We start from the raw sequence: 23281 nt of genomic DNA, 5'->3' as shown, positions 1-23281 counted from the left end.
GGGAAGGGTGGTGTTTGTGGAGTTGAACAGAAGAGATGAACTTTGGCGGGGGGACATAAAAGATGGGTATGAGTTTGAGCAAACTCCAGGAGATGGTGAAGGACAGGGAAGCCTAGCATGCTGCAGTCCATGAGGTCACAAAGAGTTAGACATGACTGAACGACTGAGCAACAACAACAAAGGATGGGCTTCTTTAGGTTAATCCAGCCGTTCTAAGCGCCTCAGTCCAAACTGTGGGACAGAACATCTGACCTCATCATCCTGATGACGACCTTTCACACCTACCTGAAAAGCAACTCTGAGAAAAACCCTCCTATGAGCCAAAGGGTAAATACTGAGGCACATGAGTTTCTTTGAATACATTACCTACCGGATAGAACCGCTGAAGAGTATGGGATCCTGCAGAATGATTGAAAGCCTAGAACGTAGTGTGTGCAGTGGCAATTTGGAAATGTCTATCCCATCAATGACAATCTTTCCTGTTAAAGAAAGACAAAAATGGCAAGCCTGTCATAAAACCACAAGTAAAATAATACTGGTTTACCAATTGGAAGTGCTTTCCTAGTTCAGGATTGAAATTCAGAAGATGATGCTTTCCATGTAAGTATGATCATGATATGCCTCTAAGAAAATAGGTATTTTGGCGATATTTTCTTTCTTATGTATTATATTTTCTCCTGAAGGGATTTCCACTTTTTACTGTTTATGTGGTTCATACAAACCAAAGGTACTCTTTTCCCTCAGTGGTCTTCTTTACAGTATTCCTTTATACTGTTCCCAGCTCGATTTTCCTTCATAGGACATTCTATTATACACATTTATTGATCTTTTGGGGGCTTCCCTGGTAGCTCAGTTGGTAAAGAATCCGCCTGTAATGCAGGAGACCTAGGTTCAGTCTCTGGGTGGGGAAGATCGCCTGGAGAAGGAAATGGCAACCCACTCCAGTATTCTTGTCTGGAAAATCCCATGGACAGAGGAGCATGGCAGGCTACAATGGGGTTGCAAAGAGTCAGACATGACTTAGCGACTAAACCACCACCATAGATCTTTTTAATTGTGTGGCTCAGACAGTAAAGAATTCACCTGTAATGCGGGAGACCTGAGTTCGATCCCTGGGTTGGGAAGATCCTCTGGAGGAGGGCATGGCAAGCCACTCCAGTATTCTTGCCTGGAGTATCCCCATGGACAGAGGAGTCTAGAGCTACAGTTCATGGCGTCATAAAGAGTTGGACACAACTGAGCGACTAAGCATAGCACTCTCCCCAAACTAGAATATCAGGTTATTGAAGATGGGCATTTTTGTCTGTCTTATTCACTCGTTTATTTATTTACTTATATATTTCAAAAATCTTTTTACTTTGTAGTGGGGTATAGCTGATTAACAATATTGTGTTATATTTATTTATTTTTAATATTTGTTTTCATTTATTTTTTGGCCACACCAAGTGACATTCTGGCTCTCAGTTCTCTGGCCAGGGACGGGAACTGTGCCCTCTGTAATGGCAGTTCAGGTGCTTAACCACTGGACTGTCCATGTTAGTCGCTCAGTTATGTCCCACTCTTTGCAACTCTTTGCAACTGTAGACTGCCAGCATCCTCTGTCCATGGAATTCTCCAGGCAAGAATACTGGAGTGCATTGCTATTCCCTTATCCAGGGAGTCTTCCTGATCCAGGGATTGAACCCAGGTCTCCTGCATTGCAGGCAGATTCTTTACCATCTGAGCCACCAGGGAAGCTTCAAGAAGAAAGGCTTCCCTGACCAGGAAACAAACCTGGGCCACAATGGTGAGGGTGTCTATTTCTAACCACTAGACCACCATCAGAGAAGTCTCTTTGCTCATTTATTGATTGAGGAGTATAGTACAGTACAAGTAAGAAAGAAAATTCTATGACATAGGTATCAACTCTTAATAAATTTCACTGTACATGAACTTGTGCAATCTTGATGACTCTTCCTTACCTTGATAGCTTTAGTTTATGGTCTTGTTTTGTGCAAAGATAATATTGCTCTATGAGATAAGCACGCTAAGCGAAGGATGGCAGTTAGAGTCCCTTTGCTGGATTTAGATTCAAGAGCAGGTAAGGTGATTAGCTTAAACTTTCTTCTGGGTATAATATATTATCTATTAAAACCTCAATCGCTTAATGGTATTAAAAAGATAATCAGTCATCATAGTCCTCATGGGAGCTGAAATGATGTTTCTGAACTCATGAGACTATGGTTAATCTAATATGTTCCATCATAGTGACAGTTTTTTAATGAAAAGTTTCAATCAACTGTCTTGGATCCTGTAATTGGATTATAATGCAAATCCCACAGAAAATCCTTACAGGATCTGTGTATTATTACCAGTCATGGCAAGAGCAAGCTGCTCATCTAGAGGTGGATAGCTATCTCTTTGCTAAATCTAAGTCCCAAACCCTTCAGTGACCACAGTTCAACTTTGTTGTTCATAAACTGACCTCTTTATTTCACTGAGTTGTTGTGTAGATTAAATAATGTAACCTGTCAAGTATAATAAAAATGTAAAGTACTATCACTATTATCACAATGATTAGAGATAATAATATTTAAGCAATTCTCGAGCTGATGGCTCCCCTTTCATTCAAGATGGCGTATGTGCTGGCCTATTTATAGGTCACTTAATAGACTAAATAATGTGACATATTTTTTCTAGAACAAATATTAGATTACTTCCATGTATGATACTATTAATAATTTTGCAGATGAATAAATATTTTTGTATATTGTCAGCGTGTCCTTGGCACTTTATTAGCAACGGTCACCTCTTCCCAAAACATCCAACATCATTAAACCACGTTATTAAGCAGATGATAATAAGAGTCATACACTAAAATTAAAATGTAGCTTATTTATCTCCTTTTTTCCTTTAATGGAAAGAAATGTGCTTTTAGTTTGTAGGAAATTAGACAGTCTTTTTCTCTCTTCCTTCTTGAAATGCCACTTCCATCTGCTGCTCTTCATAATGAGTGGCTTTGTTTTCATTTTACTAATTTAATAAAATTCTTTAACAATAATTTCTAGAGCTGAGTTTAGGGCTAATAATTTTATTTCTCCAGTTCCTTTTTTTCTTTACTCCTAAACTGTTTGTCTGGGATACATACATGCTCAGTTGTGTCTAACTCTTCGTGACCCCTTAGACTATAGCCTGCCAAACTCCTCTGTCCATGGGATTCTCCAGGCAAAAATGCTGGAGTGGGTTGCCATTTCCACCTCCAGGGGATCGGGGATCAAACCCATGTCTCCTGCATCTCCTTGCATTGGCAGGAAGATTCTTTACCACTGAGCCACCCAAGAAGCCCATTTATCTGGAATACCTGCCTCAAACCATGGTATGTAGGACACAATAGTAGTTGTAGTAATGCATGCTCAGTCATGACAGACTCTTTGCAACCCCATGGATTGTAGCCCACCAGGCTCCTCTGTCCATGGGATTTTCCAGGCAAGAATACTGAAGTCATTCTAAATATATTTTATTGTTGCAGGACTAGGTAAGTAGATAGCATATTTAAAAGGAGAGACATTACTTTGCCAACATAGGTCCGTCTAGTCAAGGCTATGGTTTTTCCTGTGGTCATGTATGGATGTGAGAGTTGGACTGTGAAGAAAGCTGAGCGCCGAAAAATTGATGCTTTTGAACTGTGGTGTTGGAGAATTCTCTTGAGAGTCCCTTGGACTGCAAGGAGATCCAACCAGTCCATTCTAAAGGAGATCAGTACTGGGTGTTCTTTGGAAGGACTGATACTAAAGCTGAAAATCCAATACTTTGGCCACCTCATGTGAAGAGTTGACTCACTGGAAAAGATCCTGATGCTGGGAGGGATTGGGGGCAGGAGGAGAAGGGGATGACAGAGGATGAGATGGCTGGATGGCATCACCGACTTGATGGACATGAGTTTGAGTAAACTCCAGGAGTTGGTGATGGACAGGGAGGCCTGGCATGCTGCAGTTCATGGGGTCACAGAGTTGGACACAACTGAGTGACTGAACTGAACTGAACTGAGGTAAGTAGACATTGCTTTTTTTTTTTTAAAGGAAAAGTATCACATGGCTAATGAAAAAGTTTAGTTAGTAACTCACCATCAAATATATCCACCATTCTGAAGAAAGCCAGAGATAATGATGACTTCCCACTGCCAGTGCGACCACATATGCCCACCTAAGAAAGCAACTGTCACTCAGAGAAAAGAGGACTCAGACAAAAGAAAAAAGTAGGCATAGCATTTTTAACTTAGATAAGACACCATGATAAAACTGCAACTCTATTTAAACAGTTACATTAAAATTGTCGTTCTCCTCTCAGGTCTCCTTTCTGAGTTATCATTATTGAGATAACACAGGATCTTCATCAAGTCTTCATCAACTGTTTTTTATTTCTATGCGGTTGTGCGTTTTACCTCTGTGGCTTCATTTTTCCATTTAGTGTATCATTGACCTAATAAACAAGTACTCCACTTTGTCTCAGAAGTGATGATTTTATTATATAACAAGAAGTAAAATGAGTCCATTTTTCTGCACACTTGCTCTTTTTACAATAACTAAAATAAATTATTGTGAGGCCAGAGCTAGTACAAACACAAAGGTTCTCAAGGGGACATCTGGAATGGTCATGAGCCAAAAGCTAGAAATTTTGAAAAACATGCCTGTTGTTCACTTTTCTGATCTTCATGGGAGATGAATGAATGGCAATACAGTTTAAAGAACGTATACTTTATCTGGATCCACACTCTCCCATGCACATAATTTGACCTATAAAGTTTAAGGAATATAATGGGAGCCCAGTGAGAAGATCCTTGGCTGACATGTCTAAGGAGCTCAAGTGGCAATGGGGTGGTTCCATCTGAGGTTCTGTATGAATTACATCAAATGACAGTGAACTCCATACCTTCTGCCCAGGTTTGATGTAAGCCTTGACGTGCTTAAGAACAGGCTTTAGGTTATTTTCATATCTGACACACAGATCATGAATCTTGATCTCCCCTTCCTGAGGCCAATGTTCTGGAACTTGAGAAGGATCTGGAGGGTGGAGATGGAGTACAGGAAGAGAGACAGAGAGACACAGAAAGAGGCAGAAAGAAAAGCACACATACTTATATACATTTACACATACACACATAATCATTGTTTCCTAAATTTAAGGTCATACTAAACCTACTTCTGGGTTTAAAATTTCTTTAATTAAAAGATTATATTTATTTATTTGGATTTTGGCTGCATCTGGTGGCTTGAAATATCTTTGTTCCCCAAACAGGGACTGAACCCTGGCCCTTGGCAGTGAGAGCATGGAGCCTTATGCTCCATGGCCAGTGGTTTCCACTGGCCCACTAGGGAATTCCCATATGGGTTTTTTTCTTTTAATTAACATTACATTCAGAGTAAAAGTCTCTTGATTAAGAACTTTAAAAATAGTTTTTGTGTGTTTGTTTTGGAGCATTAACGGGCATCACGTCTCTCAGCACTCTATTGCTCAATTCTATTCCTGGTGGTTCATCTGACAATGAATTCATTTGTTCAGTCAGCTGGTCCTCAAACATTTGAGTGATTCAGATGTGAGAGGTGTTATGCAGGGAGCTGAGAGGGAAGACATGCCTCGAGGTGCTCAGTGTGTCCCAGGGGACCGCATGCAAGTGAGTCAGCCCCTATAGGACTGCACGCAGAATCACATGATGGAGGCTGACCCAAGGTGTTCTGGGAGCAGAGATGGTGGCAGCCCAGGAGTTCCAGCAGGGTTTCAAGAGGAGGTGGTGCCTGAGGAGGTGGTGCCTGAGATGGATCTTAAAGGATAAGAGGTGGGGAAATTTATTTCATATATATATATATATATATATATAGAGAGAGAGAGAGAGAGAGAGAGAGAGAGAGAGAGAGAAGAACAAAGATAAAAAGAAAGCATAGCATGTTGGTATGGCCAGAGTGAAAGGTATGTAGGTGGATAATGAAAGATGAGATTAGACAGGTGAGGAAAGATTGACTAATGAATGGTTGCATGTCCTTGAAGAGCTGAAGAGGTAATGAAGGATTTAGGCAACAGAATGCATATTAGGCATGAGATTTGCAGTTAAGGAAGATTATTCTGTCCTCAGTATTGAATTTCCTGCCAGTTTTATTCTAGCAAGGCTAAGAATCTTGGTTATTTTAAGATCTAAGCTCCTTGGCATCTAAATTAATAAGCTCTTGAGAAAAAGAATACAATAGTTCATAGTTGAGGTTGGTAATTAATATAATAAAATCCAAGTATCTTTATGCCATTGCATGTGTGCTCAGTCGTGACTGACTGTGACCCCATGGACTGCAGCCCGTCAGGCTCCTCTGTCCATGGGATTTTCCAGGCAAGAATACTGGAGTGTTGCCACTTCCTCCTCAAGGGGATCTTCCCGACCCAGGGATTGAACCCAAGCCTCCAGAGGCTTCTGCATTGGCAGGCGGATTCCTTACCACTATGCCACCTGGGAAGCAAGTTTCTTTATAATTCTCTCTAAATATTACTAGGTAAATCTATTTGGACTCTGGTTGTATCTAAGATTTTTTCAGGCCTAAATAATCACATCTTTTCAGATGCAGTTGTACCTTATCAGGCAAAGCCAAGATGAGAGAGGATTCTCTGGCTATTGAAATGGAAAACAAAAGCAAAAATGACAATGTGCCTGACACACAACTAATATTCTTAAATAACTATTTAGGTGAAACACCATAATATTCAGAACAATACCCATGGTTCCTTCATAGTTCTCAGACTCCATAGTCAGGAAACTGTTCACTTTCTTCACTGCGCCCATCTGGACCTCCACATCAGCCAAGTTCCTCACGACCCAATTCAAATAATTGGTTATCTGTGTCAGGTGACAAAAACAATGAGCACATAGCAAATAAAGTAACAGTTTTTGTGAACACTGGATATGAGGGGATAGGATGACTTGGACTGTTCACGTGGGTACAGTTCATAAACACTACAGGTCATCAGAGATCAGAGAGGATGTCATGGGCTAATGCTGGCAAAGGAGGTATTGGCTCTTCTTCAATGGTCCTCTAATGTCATTGATTTGTGGACTGTCCTGACTTCCTTGCCCAGTGGATAGTTGTATGCTTCCACTTACCTCATTTATATTCACATGGGAGTTGAAGTGAAAGTGAAGTGAAAGTCACTCAGTTGTGTCCGACTCTTTGTGACCACATGGACTATACAATCCATAAAGTTCTCCAGGCCAGAACACTGGAGTGGGTAGTCTTTCCCTTCTCCAGGGGCTCTTCCCAACCCAGAGATCAAACCCAGGTCTCCTGCATTGCAGGCAGATTCTTTACCAGCTGAGCCACAAGGGAAGCCCAAGAATACTGGAGTGGGTAGCCTATGCCTTCTCCAGCAGATCTCCCTGACCCAGGAATTGAACCAGAGTCTCCTGAATTGCAGGCAGATTCTTTACCAACTGAGCTATCAGGGAAGCTCACACGGGAGTTAGTGTTCCTAAATGGGTGGTGAGCAACTCAGGACAAGAATCCCAAACAACCTTGGGATTACTCTGACCACAGTGTTTGAGGAGTTTCTAAAAATTGGTTCAAAATGTCAGAAATGAATCCATGCCATCCTAAAACGCTGGGTTTAGGCCCAAATCTACTATTATCTGCAGGCTATCATCTTGTTATGAATTTCTAACTAGTCCTCTAACATCCACGAATAAGAGTTGATGATAACTACGGAAAGTACCTCAAGTGCGGTACAAAGAGAGAGAGAGAGGTTTTCATCCATACTTACCGTAAGTGCATACAGAAGACCTAAGCCCACCAATCCAGAATTGGAAGACCCACTAATGGATGCAATAGATGCAGTGAGGACAATGCAAGCACCCAGATAATCCTAAAAAAGAGTGAGAAAAAATGTTAAAAGATTTTCCCTAAGTTCTTAAAACCAAGGATCCCGATCAACCCGGGTGATCAGTAACAGAATAGACGTTATTCATGGTGTGTCCTGTGAGGTTTCAGAACAAGGTTACAGAAGGTAGGGAAGAATAATAACTCACAGTCTTAGGGCTGGACGGGAAGTGATGCAAGGCTCTGATTATATCTGAAAGCAGATAATTCTTTCAGAGATGGTAACTACCTGGTCAGAAATCAAGCTGCAATTTTTGGCATGACCAGGATCAGATGAAATATTTTCTTTCTTTCTTTCTTTTTTTCTTTTCTACTGCATTTTACCAGACAAGCAATTATTTTTAACTTAACTTTCTACCTTGAATTTCATGTGCACTTATACCAGGGTTGGGATTAGCTCTCTTATATGCTAATTCAAGGCCTTTGCAGAAATTTGTATCTAGTTAGCTTGTTAGGATTTGTATCAATATCTGAACTTTTTGTCAATATGGACTCAGAGTCTGGGACATTAAATCTAAAGATTGCATAGAAATAGGAATAAGTGTAATTTTTCTCTCTTAATTAGAAATATGAACATGTCTTAAAATATCTGAATTAATTATGACTCAATGATAAACTTTTTCCAGAAAATTTAAAAATTAATTAAGGTAAACCTTTAAACTCAAAGGAGAGATGGGGGGCACCTGTCTATTTTCTACACTTTCTTCCTCCTCCATTTCCCAACATTCTTAGGCATTGTTATATCTTATCCTTTGGAAAAGAAATTTCTTTTTTTTTTTTTTAGATTTGAATATCAGGAGATTTATTTCAGTGCTGTTATTATTGGAAAAAATTGGGAAAAAAAAAGGAAATTTTCCTACTATGTGAAAGTTGCTCAGTTGTGTCCGACTCTTTTAGATCCCATGTACTATACAGCCCATGGAATTCCTTAGGCCAGAATACTGGAGTAGGTAGACTTTCCCTTCTCCAGGGGATCTTCCCAACCCAGGGATCAGACCCAGGTCTCCTGAATTGCAGGCAGATTCTTTACCAGATGAGCTACCAGGGAAGCCCTAGAAATCCTATACCAGGGAAGCATAGAATGAATAAATAAATCATCATACAGACATGTGATGGTATTGTATATTTTGCTGTGATTAAAAATAATGTTTTAAACATTTTAATAATGAAAAATGGTCATCATTTTACATCGAATAAAAAATGCCAGGCATAAAACATGCAGCAGGATTTTTAAATTATAAAACATTATATAAATTTTATGTGTTTACTTTTTATTTATTTCTTAAAGGTAATATAAATGTTAACAAAATGTTAATGGAATTGCCCATAGTCAATAGAATCATTAAAATTTGTCAGGCTGATGGGTCACATATGCCAGAAGCAGGTCAAATTTCAGGCATGAACACTTTCTAGAATTATCTCAAGTCTCATCTTACTGGTGATGATCTTTAGCAAGATACATCTCTGATACCTTAAAAAAAAACTAGTAATTAGGTGAGAAGACTTTAATGACCGTAATAGAGTGGTTAACATGCTGAAATCAAGAATGGTTTCTCAAATCAGCTCACATGTGTGCATCCCAGCATCTATTTTCTTTTATTTATTTATTTCTATTTTCTTTAAAGATTTCTTTTTTGATGTGGACCATTTTAAAAGTCTTTATTAAACTTTTTACAATATCACTTGCCTTTTATGTTTTGGTTTTTTAACTACGAGTCACGTGGGATCTTAGTTCCCTGAACAGGGATGGAACCCATACCTCCTGCACTAGAAGGTGAGGTTTTAACCACTGGACAGCCAGGGAAGTCCCTCTGCAATTTTTAAATTAGCACCAAAGATCAACTTGTTGGGGAGCAATCAATGATCCCAGCCTTGGAATCACAGGTCTGGGTTCAAATGATGCCTTTGTCAATTACCAGCTAATACATTTAGATGAGTCAGTTTCTTCTTTGAAACTCAGTTTCTTCTTTGGAAAATAGAAATAGTACCTTATTTACAGGGATTTTGAAAGGAATAATAAAAAAAAATCAGTTAGATTTTCCCACCTCCATGTAACAGGATGTCCTTTTCCCTTCTGGATGATTTTCAAATGTTTGAAGCAAGCTTAAAAGCTTATGTGCATCATAAAACATCAAAGGTTAAAACAGGCACTAAAATTTAATTCTGTCATGATTCCCATGGTCTTTACAAAGAATAAAGAAAGAAATCATGAGATTTAATCCCTCGAGGCAGTAAATTCCAAAGAGTTAGTAAATATTCCTTTGATAGCTCCTTCCGTTGTATCCAGTGTATTCATTTATTAACAGCTTGTCACCAATCAGACCCCCCTTTATTTGAAGCAACAACTATATGAATGTATGAATGTAGAATCTAACCAGCCTGGGCTGCTTTTTTGTATATTATAAATACCAATGTGTTCCCCTAAATACTTCTAAAATATTTACGACAATATGAATTTTTCCTTCCCACTCTCTCGTTAAAGTTAATACTTTTAACATTATGCTATAAATTTGTTATTCCCAATATTAGCTTTTCTAAAGAGACTCATAAAGAGTTTATGTGATAAGTCTCAGAAAGTAAGTTAGCACTAGGAGATACTTCCAGCAAGATGCTCCCAGCATGATACAAAGAAATATTCCAGTCTGTGTCTGAGAAATTACTGTGGGCAACATACAGTTTAAGACAGGGGGCCCCAATTTCCAGTATTTTAAGGCTGATAATATGAGGTGGACCTGATGTAATAATAATAGAAATAGAGTGCAGAGTAAATGTAATGCGCTTGAATCATCCCTAAACCACCCCCCGCCCCCGTTCCCTGGTTCATGGAAAAATTGCTTTCCATGGGGACCCCTGCTTCAAGGGCTTGAAACAATATATGTTTTTATTAGTTTCTATTCTCCACTTCCTCCCAGATGACCTCAGAAGGGCCTCATGCATTCATCCATCTTTCCATTCATTCAATGGTCTTTTAAAGGTATATATAACTTCCCTGTTTAGAATATCAATGCCTTCTTATTGCACTTGCAATAAATTCAGACTCTGATGAATTACAAAGCCGCAGATGATGCAAAGTCTGGGTTCTAGACCTTGCCTCCTCTGCCCTTATCTGAGATTCCGTTTCTACTCCTTCACCGTGCTCCAATCATGCTGGTCTTCCTGTCTTCGGTCAGATAAACTGGGACCTGGGACCCTTTACTGCAGTGCCTGAACCTGAACAAACGAATCCGTCAGCAAGAGAGTACAAAGAAACTGAAAGGGACTAAAAATAACGGCACACACGGGCCACTGGGGTCATGACTTACAATAAGATACAAAAAGGCTGCAAATCAACTGCCATTTCTAAGATGCCAGGAACAGAAGCATGGTACTGTGTATGAACCCTGCACACAGCACCATCAAAGGGGTGGGCAAACCACTTAAGCTACTCTTCCTCCTCAACCCCCCAATTCACCCCTACATTCAACCTATTTAAGGAATCAGCACTCCCTGAAATGTTAAGGTGGAGTGTTAAACCACTGGACTGCCAGGTGAGTGCCCAAGGCATAGCTTTTTGAAGTACATAATAGAGCAGATTTTTCAGGGAATGAATCCATTGCCAAATTCCACAATCTAGTAAATTCAAATAGAAGTAAGAATTTAAGAACCAGTATGTCTGCCGTTTGTGGCAATAATGGTAAAGAACCTGCCTGCCAATGCAGGAGACATTAGAGACTCAGGTTCAATTCGTAGGTCAGGAGGATCCCCTGAGAGGAGGGCATGGCAACGCACTCCAGTATTCTTGCCTGGAGAATCCCTTGAACAGAGGGAGTCTGGTGGGCTACGGTCCACAGGGTCATGAAGAATCGGACACGACTGAAGCAACTTAGTGCACAGGCACAGGTCTGCAGTTTAGTATCTAAAACAAAGTTATTTCATTTTTCATAAAAATATTTTTTATCATTTTCTTTTTTTTTTAAAGTGCTATTTGTGTTGTCTTTTAGTTATATCAATGAGATACTTTCCAGTTCATTCCTGGATTACCACCCCCTGCTCAATAATGTTTTTTTTTTCTAAGAAACTGGAGATTTTTTGGAGGCATTTGATCAGAATTTTACCTCATCTGAATAAGAGAGGAAGCCCCTTTGTGCATGTTTATCAAGAAATCTCATAGCAAAATAACTAAATTCCAATAGCTTCCCTTCCAATAGTACTGTAATAGTAACAGGCATGTGAAATTGCTAGGTAATATAAGAGTTTATGTTAGTTGCCCATTTCCACTTCCTTTACCATTAAACTTTAGTTTAATGAATTATACAGTGACTGTACCTTTCCACACCTCCTTTCCTTTCCACTGCAAACATGTGAACAACAAAATGGCTTAAAAGCACTAAGAAAGGACAAGCAGATCATCTGAATTCACTCACATGCCAGCAGCACATGTCTTCCCATTAAGGCTTTCTATGTCCTACCCAATCAATTCACTGAAGAAAACACTTTCGGTCATAATGATACAATGGAAAGAGAGAGTCTGCTTAGGAAACAGAAGCTACTACACATGTGACTTTCCATTCTTAAAGAGGGCCCAACCATAGGACATTTGTACTAGTGATAAATTAAAACTTCCATTGAGTTTGGGAATTCAACACTCCCCTCCAGAAGGGAAGCCTTTGATCCCCAGGTCAAAAGAGAGGTCTCTGGTCAGATTTCCAATGATTCAATGACCTCTATCTCTTTGTGGGATTATAGTGAAAATAATAATTTTCCATAAAACAACCTTATAAGTAGTTAATAGGAATACCATCTCTCCCTTTTTTCATAGTCTTCAGAAATCCATGTCTAAAAACAAGAAGTCGGTGTTTATGGTTCCACGGAGTGTCTGGGTCTTCACATGACAAGATGAACACGCACCTGTCTATAATGGAGTTGTAAGCACTCAAAACAGCTCTGTACTGTTTCACAAAATAGACTCTCATACAAGTTCACCCTGAAGATTAGTTTCACTTTAGCCTGTTGATTCTAAAAACTTTTTTTCTTTTTTGGCTTCTTGATGTGATTTCTCTTTTATCCTTTCACCACACAGCAAGACAAAGCCTTGGAAAGACACCCTTTAGATAGAGTTACACAATTTTTGCAAATGGAAACACCAATGCCAAAGAACTGGAACTGTTTAGTGCAGAGGGATGAACAGAAAATGCTGTGCTGAACAAAAGAACGTAAGCATCATTCAAAGGTTAGGCTGCAGTGACACCCTGCACATGACTGTGGTCCACTTCACTTGGCACCAGAGGAGAAACACTCCCCTCCCCTGCCAAAGCAACCTGGGTGGTCACAGTCTGGCTACTTTCCTACCAGCCAAATTATTCTTTTAGGTTCTTGTCCTTTTCTGAGGCCTGTGTGCTGTGACCTTTATTCCCGCCCCCCACCCCCCCAATTCAGAATAAGTATGAAATGAACACGGTGGGCAGGCTACATCTTCCATGGCTGACACTCTTCAGCCAGAAAAAGGGAATACTTTGTAATTGTCTTATGTGTGTTAGTCACTCAGTCATGTCTGATTCCTACAGACCCTATGGGCTGTAGCCCACCAGGCTCCTCTATCTATGGGGAGTCTCAAGAATACTGGAGTGGGTTGTCATGCCCTCCTTCAGGGGATCTTCCTGACCCAGGGATCGAACCAAGGTCTCCTGCGTTGCAGGCAGATTCTTTACCCACCGAGCCACCAAGGAAGCCTCTGTAATTGCCTTAACACTTATTTAGCATGACCAGAAAAAGAAATGAAAGCCATATATTGAAAAAAAAAATATAATAAAACTTGGATGGGGCTCAGGAATCTTTCCGAATTCAAAAAAGGTATTTTTATCCTTTTATCCCTTACTTCTCTTGGAGATCGTCTGTCCACAGAATTCAGTGGCATTGCTCCAGAAAACTAAAATTGAGAATGAGGAAAAAAGGAAAAACAGTCACGGGAAACTATGATAAGCTTTCTCCTCTTTCTCTCCATGGAGGTCATTTTGCTGTTCAGTCATCAGTTGTGCCCCACTCTTTGCGATCCCATGGACTGTGGCACTTCTGTGGCAGGCTTCCCTGTTCCTCACTATCTTGCAAGCTGCTCAAACTCATGGCCATTGAGTCAGTGATGCCATCCAACCATCTCAACTTCTGTGGCTCCCTTCTACTCCTGTCCTCAATCTTTCCTAGCATCAGGGTCTTTTCCAAAGAGCTGACTCTTTGCATTAGGTGGCCAAAGTATTGGAGCTTCAGCTTCAGCATCAGTCCTTCCAAAAAATATTCAGGAGTTATTTCCTTTAGGATTGACTGGCTTGATCTTCTTGCTGTCCAAAGGACTGTCAAGAATATTCTCCAGCAGCACAGTTCAAAAGTACCACAATTCTTTAGTGCTCAGCCTTCCTTATGGTCCGGAACTTCCACATCCATACATGACTACTGGAAAAACCATAGCTTTGACTAGATGGACTTTTGTCAGCAAACTGATGTCTCTGCTTTTGAATATGCTGAGTTGGTGAGCTCCTCAGATCCGCATCAGGAGACCTGCTGGCCTCTTCTGAGCTCTGCCCAAGGTTCCTCCCGTCCTGATACCGATTGGCTGTGCTTCTGCTATGGGAGCTCCCAGATTATTTGAGATTAGCAGATATTTTTGTTAATTTGCTGGTTAACATATCGAAGAATAGGGAATGGAGGCAGCTGTGTTGATACTGGAGATAAGATCAATGCAGCATCAGCGGGCCAGATAGAGGTTTTCATTACTTATCTTGTTGTAAATGACTTAGGAGGCAGAAAATATCCAGCTGTGGGGTTCAGAGAGCAGTTCACACCCCAGTCTCCAAGGTCCTATATCTGAACACTTATATTTCTCATATTTCTGAAACAAGATCCATTTATTTCAAACTGAAATTGTGTCTCCAGTGATGCACAGTAGTAATGAGGTCATTTACATGTGTACAATTGGGAGAAAGGTTATTTCCTAGTTAGAGTTATCTGTTCTATTTATTCAACACTCCTATTGTGGCACATATGTTCTTGGATTATAGCATTTATATTCAAATAAACATTCTAATGTTCTAATATTCTAAATATTCTGGTTCTAATGAAAACTCTGTACTTTCAGTGTACAGAATAGGAGAATAAATCTGACTGGTTTCAAGTTGGATTTCTGGGATTGTCTAGAAGGGTATGTGTGTGTGTGAGTGTTTGTGTATGTGTGTGTGTGTGCTAAGCTGCCTCAGTCATGTCCAACTCTTTGCAACCCATGGACGGTATCCCACCAGGCTCCTCTGTCTATGGGATTCTACAGGCAAAAACACTGGAGTGGGTTGCCATGCCCTTCTCCAGGGGATCTTCCCAACCCACGGATCGTACCAGGGTCTCTTACGTCTCCTGCATTGCAGACAGGTTCTTTAGGCCCACATAAACTTATTGAGAGAAGGAAATGGCAACCCACTCCAGTACTTTTGTCTGGAGAATCCCATGGACGCAGGAGCCTGGTTGGCTGCCATCTATGGGATTGCACAGAGTCGGACACGACTGAAGAGACTTAGTAGCAGCAGTAGCAGCAAACTTATTGATAAACAAATATGAGAGATGAAAGAGACAAAATCATCCACAAAAGACTCTGGACCTTGAATTCTATCAGCAGATATGCCTGGAATGTTGCTATAAATCAGCAAGTTTCTTACCAAATTTTATATTTATTCATCAGAAATAGAGCAAAGGACTCTATAACTTTTTTGTGTTGGTTTTTAAGGGACAGATCTGGTAATGAGACCAAATAGCAAGTTGTGGAAAGATGATAATACACAGAAAAGAAAAAAAGACACAAAAACAGATGTGTTATAAGGTAATAGAATGAATGGCAGATTCTACCCTTCCTTTTTCAAATATCATACATACATATATATATATATATATTTTAGGTTTCTACAAGTGGAACTAGAATTCATTTATATTCAAGTAGGTCCAGCCGCCTTTAATGGGGGAGTTAAGTAGCAGGGTATGAGGCAAGCTAAACTAACCCACTCTGAATCTGGCTGCTGTTTCTCTCTCATTTTTCCTGACCTCCCCTTTCTTGGCAGTCTGAACGCTCTGATATCTTGTCTTCTGGCTACAAGAGCACAACATATGGTTTGCTTGAAGATTCTTGTTAAACGTTTGTCCATCAGCCTGACAGTGGGAAGTGCTAACGAGGAGAAGCAGAAGCCAACCCAGACTCACCTCAAGTCCAGAGCAAACACACACGCCCCTAAGAAACACACTTGATCGTCAACATCAGGAAAATCAAACACAAAGGAAACTACTGACATTTCACCCCTGTGATTTTAGGACATTCTCTGATTAAGCTAGTTCATCACTAGCTTTGTTATTCAGATATGATTTCTTTTCCTCGGAGAAAACAGATTTGAGCAAACAAACAGAAGCTTAAAGCAAGGATTTAGGGTCTGGGTAAGATCTAGGAATAGTAGTTTGTTTCTGTTATAAATCCTAAACACTTCGCCTGCCTTTCTGTTACTTACAGGTAATTGGAAAATCTCTGCCCTGCCCCTCCCAACCCCCACAGTGATCTGGAAGAAATTTCTTATCTATTTAAAATTTGTGAAATATAATTGTGTTATGTTGCTGGATAATTTCTACACAATAACACAACACAAAACAATATAGTGCTAGAGAGTCTCTGTTATTAGTGACCAATTATGACAACTACAGCTTACAGGGGGACCCAAGATTCTCTATCAATATGTTATCCATCCATCAACAACTCAGATTTTAATGTGGGCTCCTTCCTTTCACTTTATCAAATCCCCATTCCCAGATGCCCTCTCTGATCCACTGAGTTTTGAAAGAGAGCCTCCATATGACTGGGATGCTTAATCAGTGGAAGTGAGGTTATTAACAATAATGCAGATAAACTTCCTTTTCCTTTTCACAAACTAATAATTATTTTTTAAGAAAAGATGACAATCAAGTCATCATTTCTACCAAAGTTGCTTATTCATACTGCAGATTACACAGCCCAGTCTGCAAACAACATCTCCTTCCCTCTGGAACTTGGGTCTAACCTATTTCCTCTTTCATTTATTAGGAGTGGTTGACTTATTAACCATTTACCAAAGCAGGTACCATTTCCATTAATTTATTCATTCATCCATGCATCCATCTATTCAAAAGACATTTGTTGAGTGTACCTGCCAAAAAGTGAGCTACAGGACTTATATTACTATTTTTAAACCTAACACACCCATGAGGTCATACTCCTAGTTTACAAATGGCAAACTGGGACCCAGATAAATTCGTTAACTTGCTGGACCAAGTATGTACAATGCCAAAGCTTATACCCATTCTCCTTATTTATACAGGACAGAAGAAGGCAACAGATGAATAACTGCAGTTTTTTACATTTGGGCTAACATGACCCTCCACTGGCTTAAAATAGAAAGCTGCCATCTCTTCCAGGCTGGTCCAGTTCAGTAGAAGTGAGTACATCTATTCACTTGTCAAATTTTGAAAAAAAAAAAACAAAACCAAAAACCTGAAGTTATACAAATATTTGCTATTCCATTAACTTATGTCATCTGGCCACTAATGCACACAAACTGAATTTTTGCTTTTGGGGCTATCTGTCTTGCCATTACCTAAAAACATCATGACAAATTTCATCCGTACCATAAACAAACCTGAGCTAAAGTCCAGAAAATGTGGAGTGAGTGCTGAACCTCAGTGGAAGCCTAGTTTTTACAACTGTCTCCCTCTTTGCATCAGACCTCTTCTCTGTGTGGTTTCCATTTCGAAATCATGAAATGAACGTACCGTTCTGACCTCCAGCCATCTGTTGGCAGCTGAGAGGAATAAGTAGGCAATGTTGTTAGTGTCTGTCAGTTCCAGCATTCGTTGCTTAAATCTGGTCTCATGCCTGCAGAAAACAAAAATATTATGTTAGCCACACAACAGGAGAAATAATAAAAAACAGTCACACTTCCTACTACATTATTTACTCAACACAGTGACGAACTGGTGGGATGGAATGACTAGTAAACGGACTACTTGCAAATAAAGGCCAGCTGCTACTGCTCTCCTGCACCCTTCCTGAGAGATGGCATGGAGCAGTAGTTCCTTTCTCAACCTCTGCTACAGAAAGGAATGTTTCCGATGACAAAGTCCTATTAAAGATCATTTCATAACTTTCTACACAAGGATGGTTACCGTGAAAACAAGGCACGGCCTATGTCTCAAGGGCCCTACAAAACCCAGAAGAAGTTGTACAGAAATGCAACATACTTGACCTAGATTTTACTGCATATACCTTACTTTTCCACAAGGCATGGTCGGAGTTGGTAGCAGGAGCTAGAAGAGACTCACGAAAGGCAGGAAACTATGGGTCTGTAACAGGCAAGTATATACCTTAAAAATGTTCTTTTCGCTCAGTTTCTGGAAATCAAAGGAGGACAACGAGGTGGCAAGAGGTCGAGGATGAGGGTCTTTGGGAATGGCAGATGTCCTTGTTAAGCAAGATATCTTACACCTCAAAGTTACAAATTATTTGTAAGAATGGTCATTGCATGAAAGAAACTCTTGGCGTGTAGTATTTACGGGGATCTAGGACACATACCGGAGAAGGCAATGGCACCCCACTCCAGTACTCTTGCCTGGAAAATCCCATGGGCGGAGGAGCCTGGTAGGCTGCAGTCCATGGGGTCTCGAAGAGTCGGACACAACTGAGCGACTTGACTTTCATTCTCACTTTCATGCATTGGAGAAGGCAATGGCAAGCCAATCCAGTACTCTTGCCTGGAAAATCCCATGGACAGAGGAGCCTGGCGGGCTACAGTCCATGGGGTTGCAAAGAGTCGGACACGACTTAGCAATTAAACAACAACATGACACACAGAGTTTAGATACTGATACTGGGTCAAATTAAGTTCATTCTTGGTAATCAACATAATCAGACCAAATTCTGTGTAACCTTTGTTATAAAGGAAACTTCTAATAAAAACCTCATCCCGGGATTTCCTTGGTGGTCTGGTGGTTAAGAATCTGCCTGGGAGTGCAGGGGATGCTGGTTCGATCTCTAGGCAGTGAGCTAAGATTCTGCGTGCTGCAGAGTAACTAAGCCCAACTGTTACAACTAAAACCTGATGCAGAAAAAGAAACAAATATTTTTTAAAAAGAAACTTCATCCATTTGAACATGGGAGCTACTTCTCATAGAAACTCATGTTCCATGTTGATAAATCTTTTCTACATCACAAAAATAGTCTCTTTTTGTTTTTCAATTATTTTCCCTGGGTAACAGAAACAATGGAAAGCTGGATCATATAAACAAAATAACTGATTGGAAGGTTGGAGGAAGTGCCAAATTCAACTTTCTGTGGCTTCGGCTTATCTTACAGAGACCTCCTGTCTATGTGTTATGTTTGCAGAGAATAACCAAATTTCATCTGACAGCCTGATGGTGATTCCTAGTTGATAAAAGACTGCTCCAAGTACCCCCCGCCCCCACCGCCCCAAATCTTCAAATCAATTTGCAAAAGTTTACAATAAACTATCACTATGTCAAAAATGAAGAAGTCTGGGGTGGGGTGTTCACTTGACCCGTGAAGCCATCCATACAGGCCAATATAAAGCACATAGTTGAGATTTATCCAGTCAATCCGATCACTCCAACATGCCAAACCAGAAAAATCAGATAATTGAGTCAGACAGCAACATCTGATCTACGATAATCAAAGGGTTTGACGATCAGAGCCAAATAATTACCTCACTTTGGGTTATGTAGCCTTGACCCAAATGCCATGCACAGGAGGACCTGCACTGAATAGCAATACACTGGGCGGGACCAAGCAGGCTGAGAAACAGGACCACCCTCATCATGACCCTTATACAGATGTGTGAGCTTAGTCACTCAGTCGTGTCCGACTCTTTGCGACTCCATGGACTGTAGCCCACCAGGCTCCTCGGTTCATGGGGATTCTCCAGGCAAGAATACTGAAGTGGGTTGCCATGCCCTCCTCCAGGGGACCTTCTCAACCCAGGGATCGAACCCAGGTCTCCCGCATTGCAGGCCAATTCTTTCCTAGCTGAGCCACCAGGGACAGAGTGAATAATTAACAGAGGATGACTCACAGAGTTATAGGATTTACTGAGATAGTGGATTTCAACTGTGAACAGATATATCCAATTCTGTATTTGCATTATTGGGTGGATTTTCACCCACTCATTCAGGAACATTTAGCAAGCATGAACTCAAAGTGAGACATTACAACATATATGTATGAACAAGACACAAGCTCTGCCCTAAAGAAGCACATTGTCTAGTGAAAGAGGTAAGCATGGGGTTGTTGTATGAACAAGTAAAGAGGGCTCAACACAGAAGCAAATCACATGGCCCTATGTGAAAAATGCTACGTGACTATCAAGGAAGATGAAAGTTTGCACTGGCTAGAAGAAAAGAATGGCAGGGAATAGGGTGGAAGGTGGGGAGGGATGGATAAAGCCATCTCTGGGATGGACTGAATGAGGTTTTAAGAAATGGGCTGAATTTTTTCGGGCTTCCCTGATAGCATATTCAAAAGCAGAGACATTACTTTGCCAACAAAGGTTCGTCTAGTCAAGGCTATGGTTTTTCCTGTGGTCATGTATGGATGTGAGAGTTGGACTGTGAAGAAGGCTGAGCGCCAAAGAATTGATGCTTTTGAACTGTGGTGTTGGAGAAGACACTTGACAGTCCCTTGGACTGCAAGGAGATCCAACCAGTCCATTCTGAAGGAGATCAGCCCTGGGATTTCTTTGGAAGGAATGATGCTAAAGCTGAAACTCCAGTACTTTGGCCACCTCATGCGAAGAGTTGACTCATTGGAAAAGGCTCTGATGCTGGGAGGGATTGGGGGCAGGAGGAGAAGGGGACGACAGAAGATGAGATGGCTGGATGGCATCACTGACTCGATGGACGTGAGTCTGGGTGAACTCTGGGAGTTGGTGATGGACAGGGAGGCCTGGCGTGCTGTGATTCATGGGGTTGCAAAGAGTCGGACATGACTGAGCGACTGATCTGATCTGGTGACTCAGACGGTAAAGCGTCTGCCTGCAATGAGGAAGACTTGGGTTCGACCCCTGGGTTGGGAATATACCCTGGGGAAGGAAATGGCAACCCACTCCAGCACTCTTGCCTGAAAAACTCTATGGATGGATGAGGCTGGTAGGCTACAGTCCATGGGATCGCAAAGAGTCGGGCACGACGGAGCAACTTCACTGGTTCACAGAATTTTTCAGGTGGACAAGGAGGGACAAAAGCATTGGAAGTATCAGGAACAACATGAGCTAAGGAGCAGAAATGAGAAAACAAGTCCAGGAGCTGGAGACAGGGTCCCCCTTCCTAGAGGGCTGTGATGATGGAGAGACGTGGTGAGGGGGAAACTTGGACCAAAGCCTGTGGACTCCAGTTGAGACGAACGTCCAACACTTCATTGTGACAAAGTGTTTGGTCTGGGGCTCTTCTTCCTCTCCCTCTAGTTTGGGGATATTGTTGCAGATACACTCTTAAAGAGTTTGTAAATGGAGCTGGCAACAGTCTGAAGGAGCAGTGAAAGGGGAGGGGTGGAAATGCAGCGAACATTCTTTCTGTGTGTTTCTATTTGGCAAGAACCCTTCTGTTTTCCTAATGGAAACTTTGACACACTCAGTCTGTATCTTTTCATCCACATCCAGCTCATCTTCTGAACATTCTTAGACCTTTATTCTGTCAGACCAAAAAAAAAGTAGGAAAGGTCACTGAAATCTCAGTCTAATTTAACTGTGATCCTCTGGTGGTAAACTACTTGAGGTTAGTTCATGCTGCCTCTGAGTACACCATGAACCCTGAACGCAGGGGAGGAAAGCAGCCTAATCAGTAAATACAAACTTTCCAGAGAGCTAACGACTCTGGGGACTCTTACTAGCCTGAAAGACAGGAAGAAGTAGATGGAAAAGCATGTGTTTGATTCTTAACAGTCGCTAAGTCGTGTCTGCCCCTTTGCAACCCACGGACCGTAGTCCACTGGCCTCCTCTGTCCATGCGATTTTCTAGGCAAGAATCCTGGAGTGGGTTGCCATTTCCTTCTCCGGGGAATCTTCCTGATCCAGGGATAAACCTGCATTTCCTGCATTGGCAGGTGGATTCCTTACCACTGAGCCACCTGGGAAGCCTCATTCAAGTCTTAGGTGACATGTAATAGTTTGTCCTTTTTAGAGCTCCCTAGAATTTTCCTGATGTAAAATTAGGAACAGTCAAGCCAAGTTCTGCTCATGTGTCTAGTGAAGAATAGATGATTAAATGAAAAATCTAAATCTTGACTTTCAGTCAAGTTTCTCTTTCATTTGAGACCAGGCTCATTTTCTTCAAGATGTTTTACAAGGTCCAGTCTTCATCATTCTCAGTAAATGACCTCACTTGTTCTTCAGGGAGAAGACAGAGGCTGTTTTCTGTTCCACCTGCCAGCTTGCCTGAATCAGGTCACTGCTTCTTCCCCACCTGCCATGTTATCCAAACTATTTTCCCTGTGGTATTTATCTGGGGTAGAAATAAAAGGCCATATCTTTGGAGTCTTTCTATATCCATTGCAAGACTAGCACTTGCCATGTGTTCAAAACTCAAATAAATTAACTCAAAAGAACTTTGGTGAAAAAATGAAATTCTTAACATGGTGTACTTATGATTACCACTGGGCATTGCTGGCTACTATTAGAACACAAATTATGTCTTAATCAGTTCAGTTCAGTTCAGTTGCTCAGTCGTGTCCGACTCTTTGCGATCCCATGAACTGCAGCACGCCAGGCCTCTCTGTCTGTCACCAACTCCCAGAGTCCACCCAAATCCATGTCCATTGAGTCGGTGATGCCATCCAACTATCTCATTCTCTGTCATCCTGTTCTCCTCCTGCCCTCAATCTTTCCCAGAATCAGGGTCTCTTATGTCTTAATACCTACATTCAGAGTCAATCAATGATTCTGCCATCTCTAATAAAAGGTATTAAACACTCTGATGGGAAAACGCATCACTGTGAAAAATATAAATGCTCCACTATGAAATCTGTATCTTTATATTCTACTTTTGACTCAATTATATATATATACATTTATGTGATTGAAATATTTCTTAGGTTAGAAAAATCTCTGATTGAAATCACTACAGGTTTGCATTTAGCACTGCAGAAAGATATAACACTTTAAGAAGTTGATTTTCTAGATTAAATATAACATTCAAGGATGCCAACTCCTTTTCTGATTTTACCTGAATAGGGAAAATCAGTTCAGTTCAGTTCCGTCGCTCAGTTGTGTCCTACTCCTTGCGACCCCATAAATTGCAGCACGCCAGGCCTCCCTGTCCATCACCAACTCCTGGAGTTCACTCAGACTCACGTCCATCGAGTCAGT

General features: G+C 40.9%; 1 protein-coding gene and 1 long non-coding RNA gene across 7 annotated transcripts in view; one reads left to right on the top strand and one right to left on the bottom strand.

The window, feature by feature from the left end:
- Positions 1 to 23281, bottom strand: part of ABCC9 (ATP binding cassette subfamily C member 9) — a 157307-nt gene that overhangs the window by 17791 nt on the left and 116235 nt on the right. For all 6 annotated transcript variants that reach the window (XM_005206963.5, XM_002687737.7, XM_005206965.5 and 3 more), the window contains 6 exons: positions 17685 to 17787; positions 7771 to 7872; positions 6733 to 6853; positions 4909 to 5039; positions 4104 to 4182; positions 371 to 479 (listed from right to left, as the gene is read on the bottom strand). In XM_005206963.5, coding sequence (XP_005207020.1) covers positions 371 to 479; positions 4104 to 4182; positions 4909 to 5039; positions 6733 to 6853; positions 7771 to 7872; positions 17685 to 17787 — 645 coding nt within the window. The remainder of the gene's footprint in view (positions 1 to 370; positions 480 to 4103; positions 4183 to 4908; positions 5040 to 6732; positions 6854 to 7770; positions 7873 to 17684; positions 17788 to 23281) is intronic.
- LOC132345331 (uncharacterized) lies at positions 473 to 4481 on the top strand. Its single transcript, XR_009494621.1, has 2 exons — positions 473 to 600; positions 4059 to 4481. It is a non-coding gene; the product is annotated as an uncharacterized lncRNA (long non-coding RNA).

The sequence above is a fragment of the Bos taurus genome, chromosome 5 (assembly GCF_002263795.3).
Source record: "Bos taurus isolate L1 Dominette 01449 registration number 42190680 breed Hereford chromosome 5, ARS-UCD2.0, whole genome shotgun sequence".
Classification (NCBI taxonomy): domain Eukaryota; kingdom Metazoa; phylum Chordata; class Mammalia; order Artiodactyla; family Bovidae; genus Bos; species Bos taurus.
This window is presented reverse-complemented; position numbering and strand designations above follow the sequence as displayed.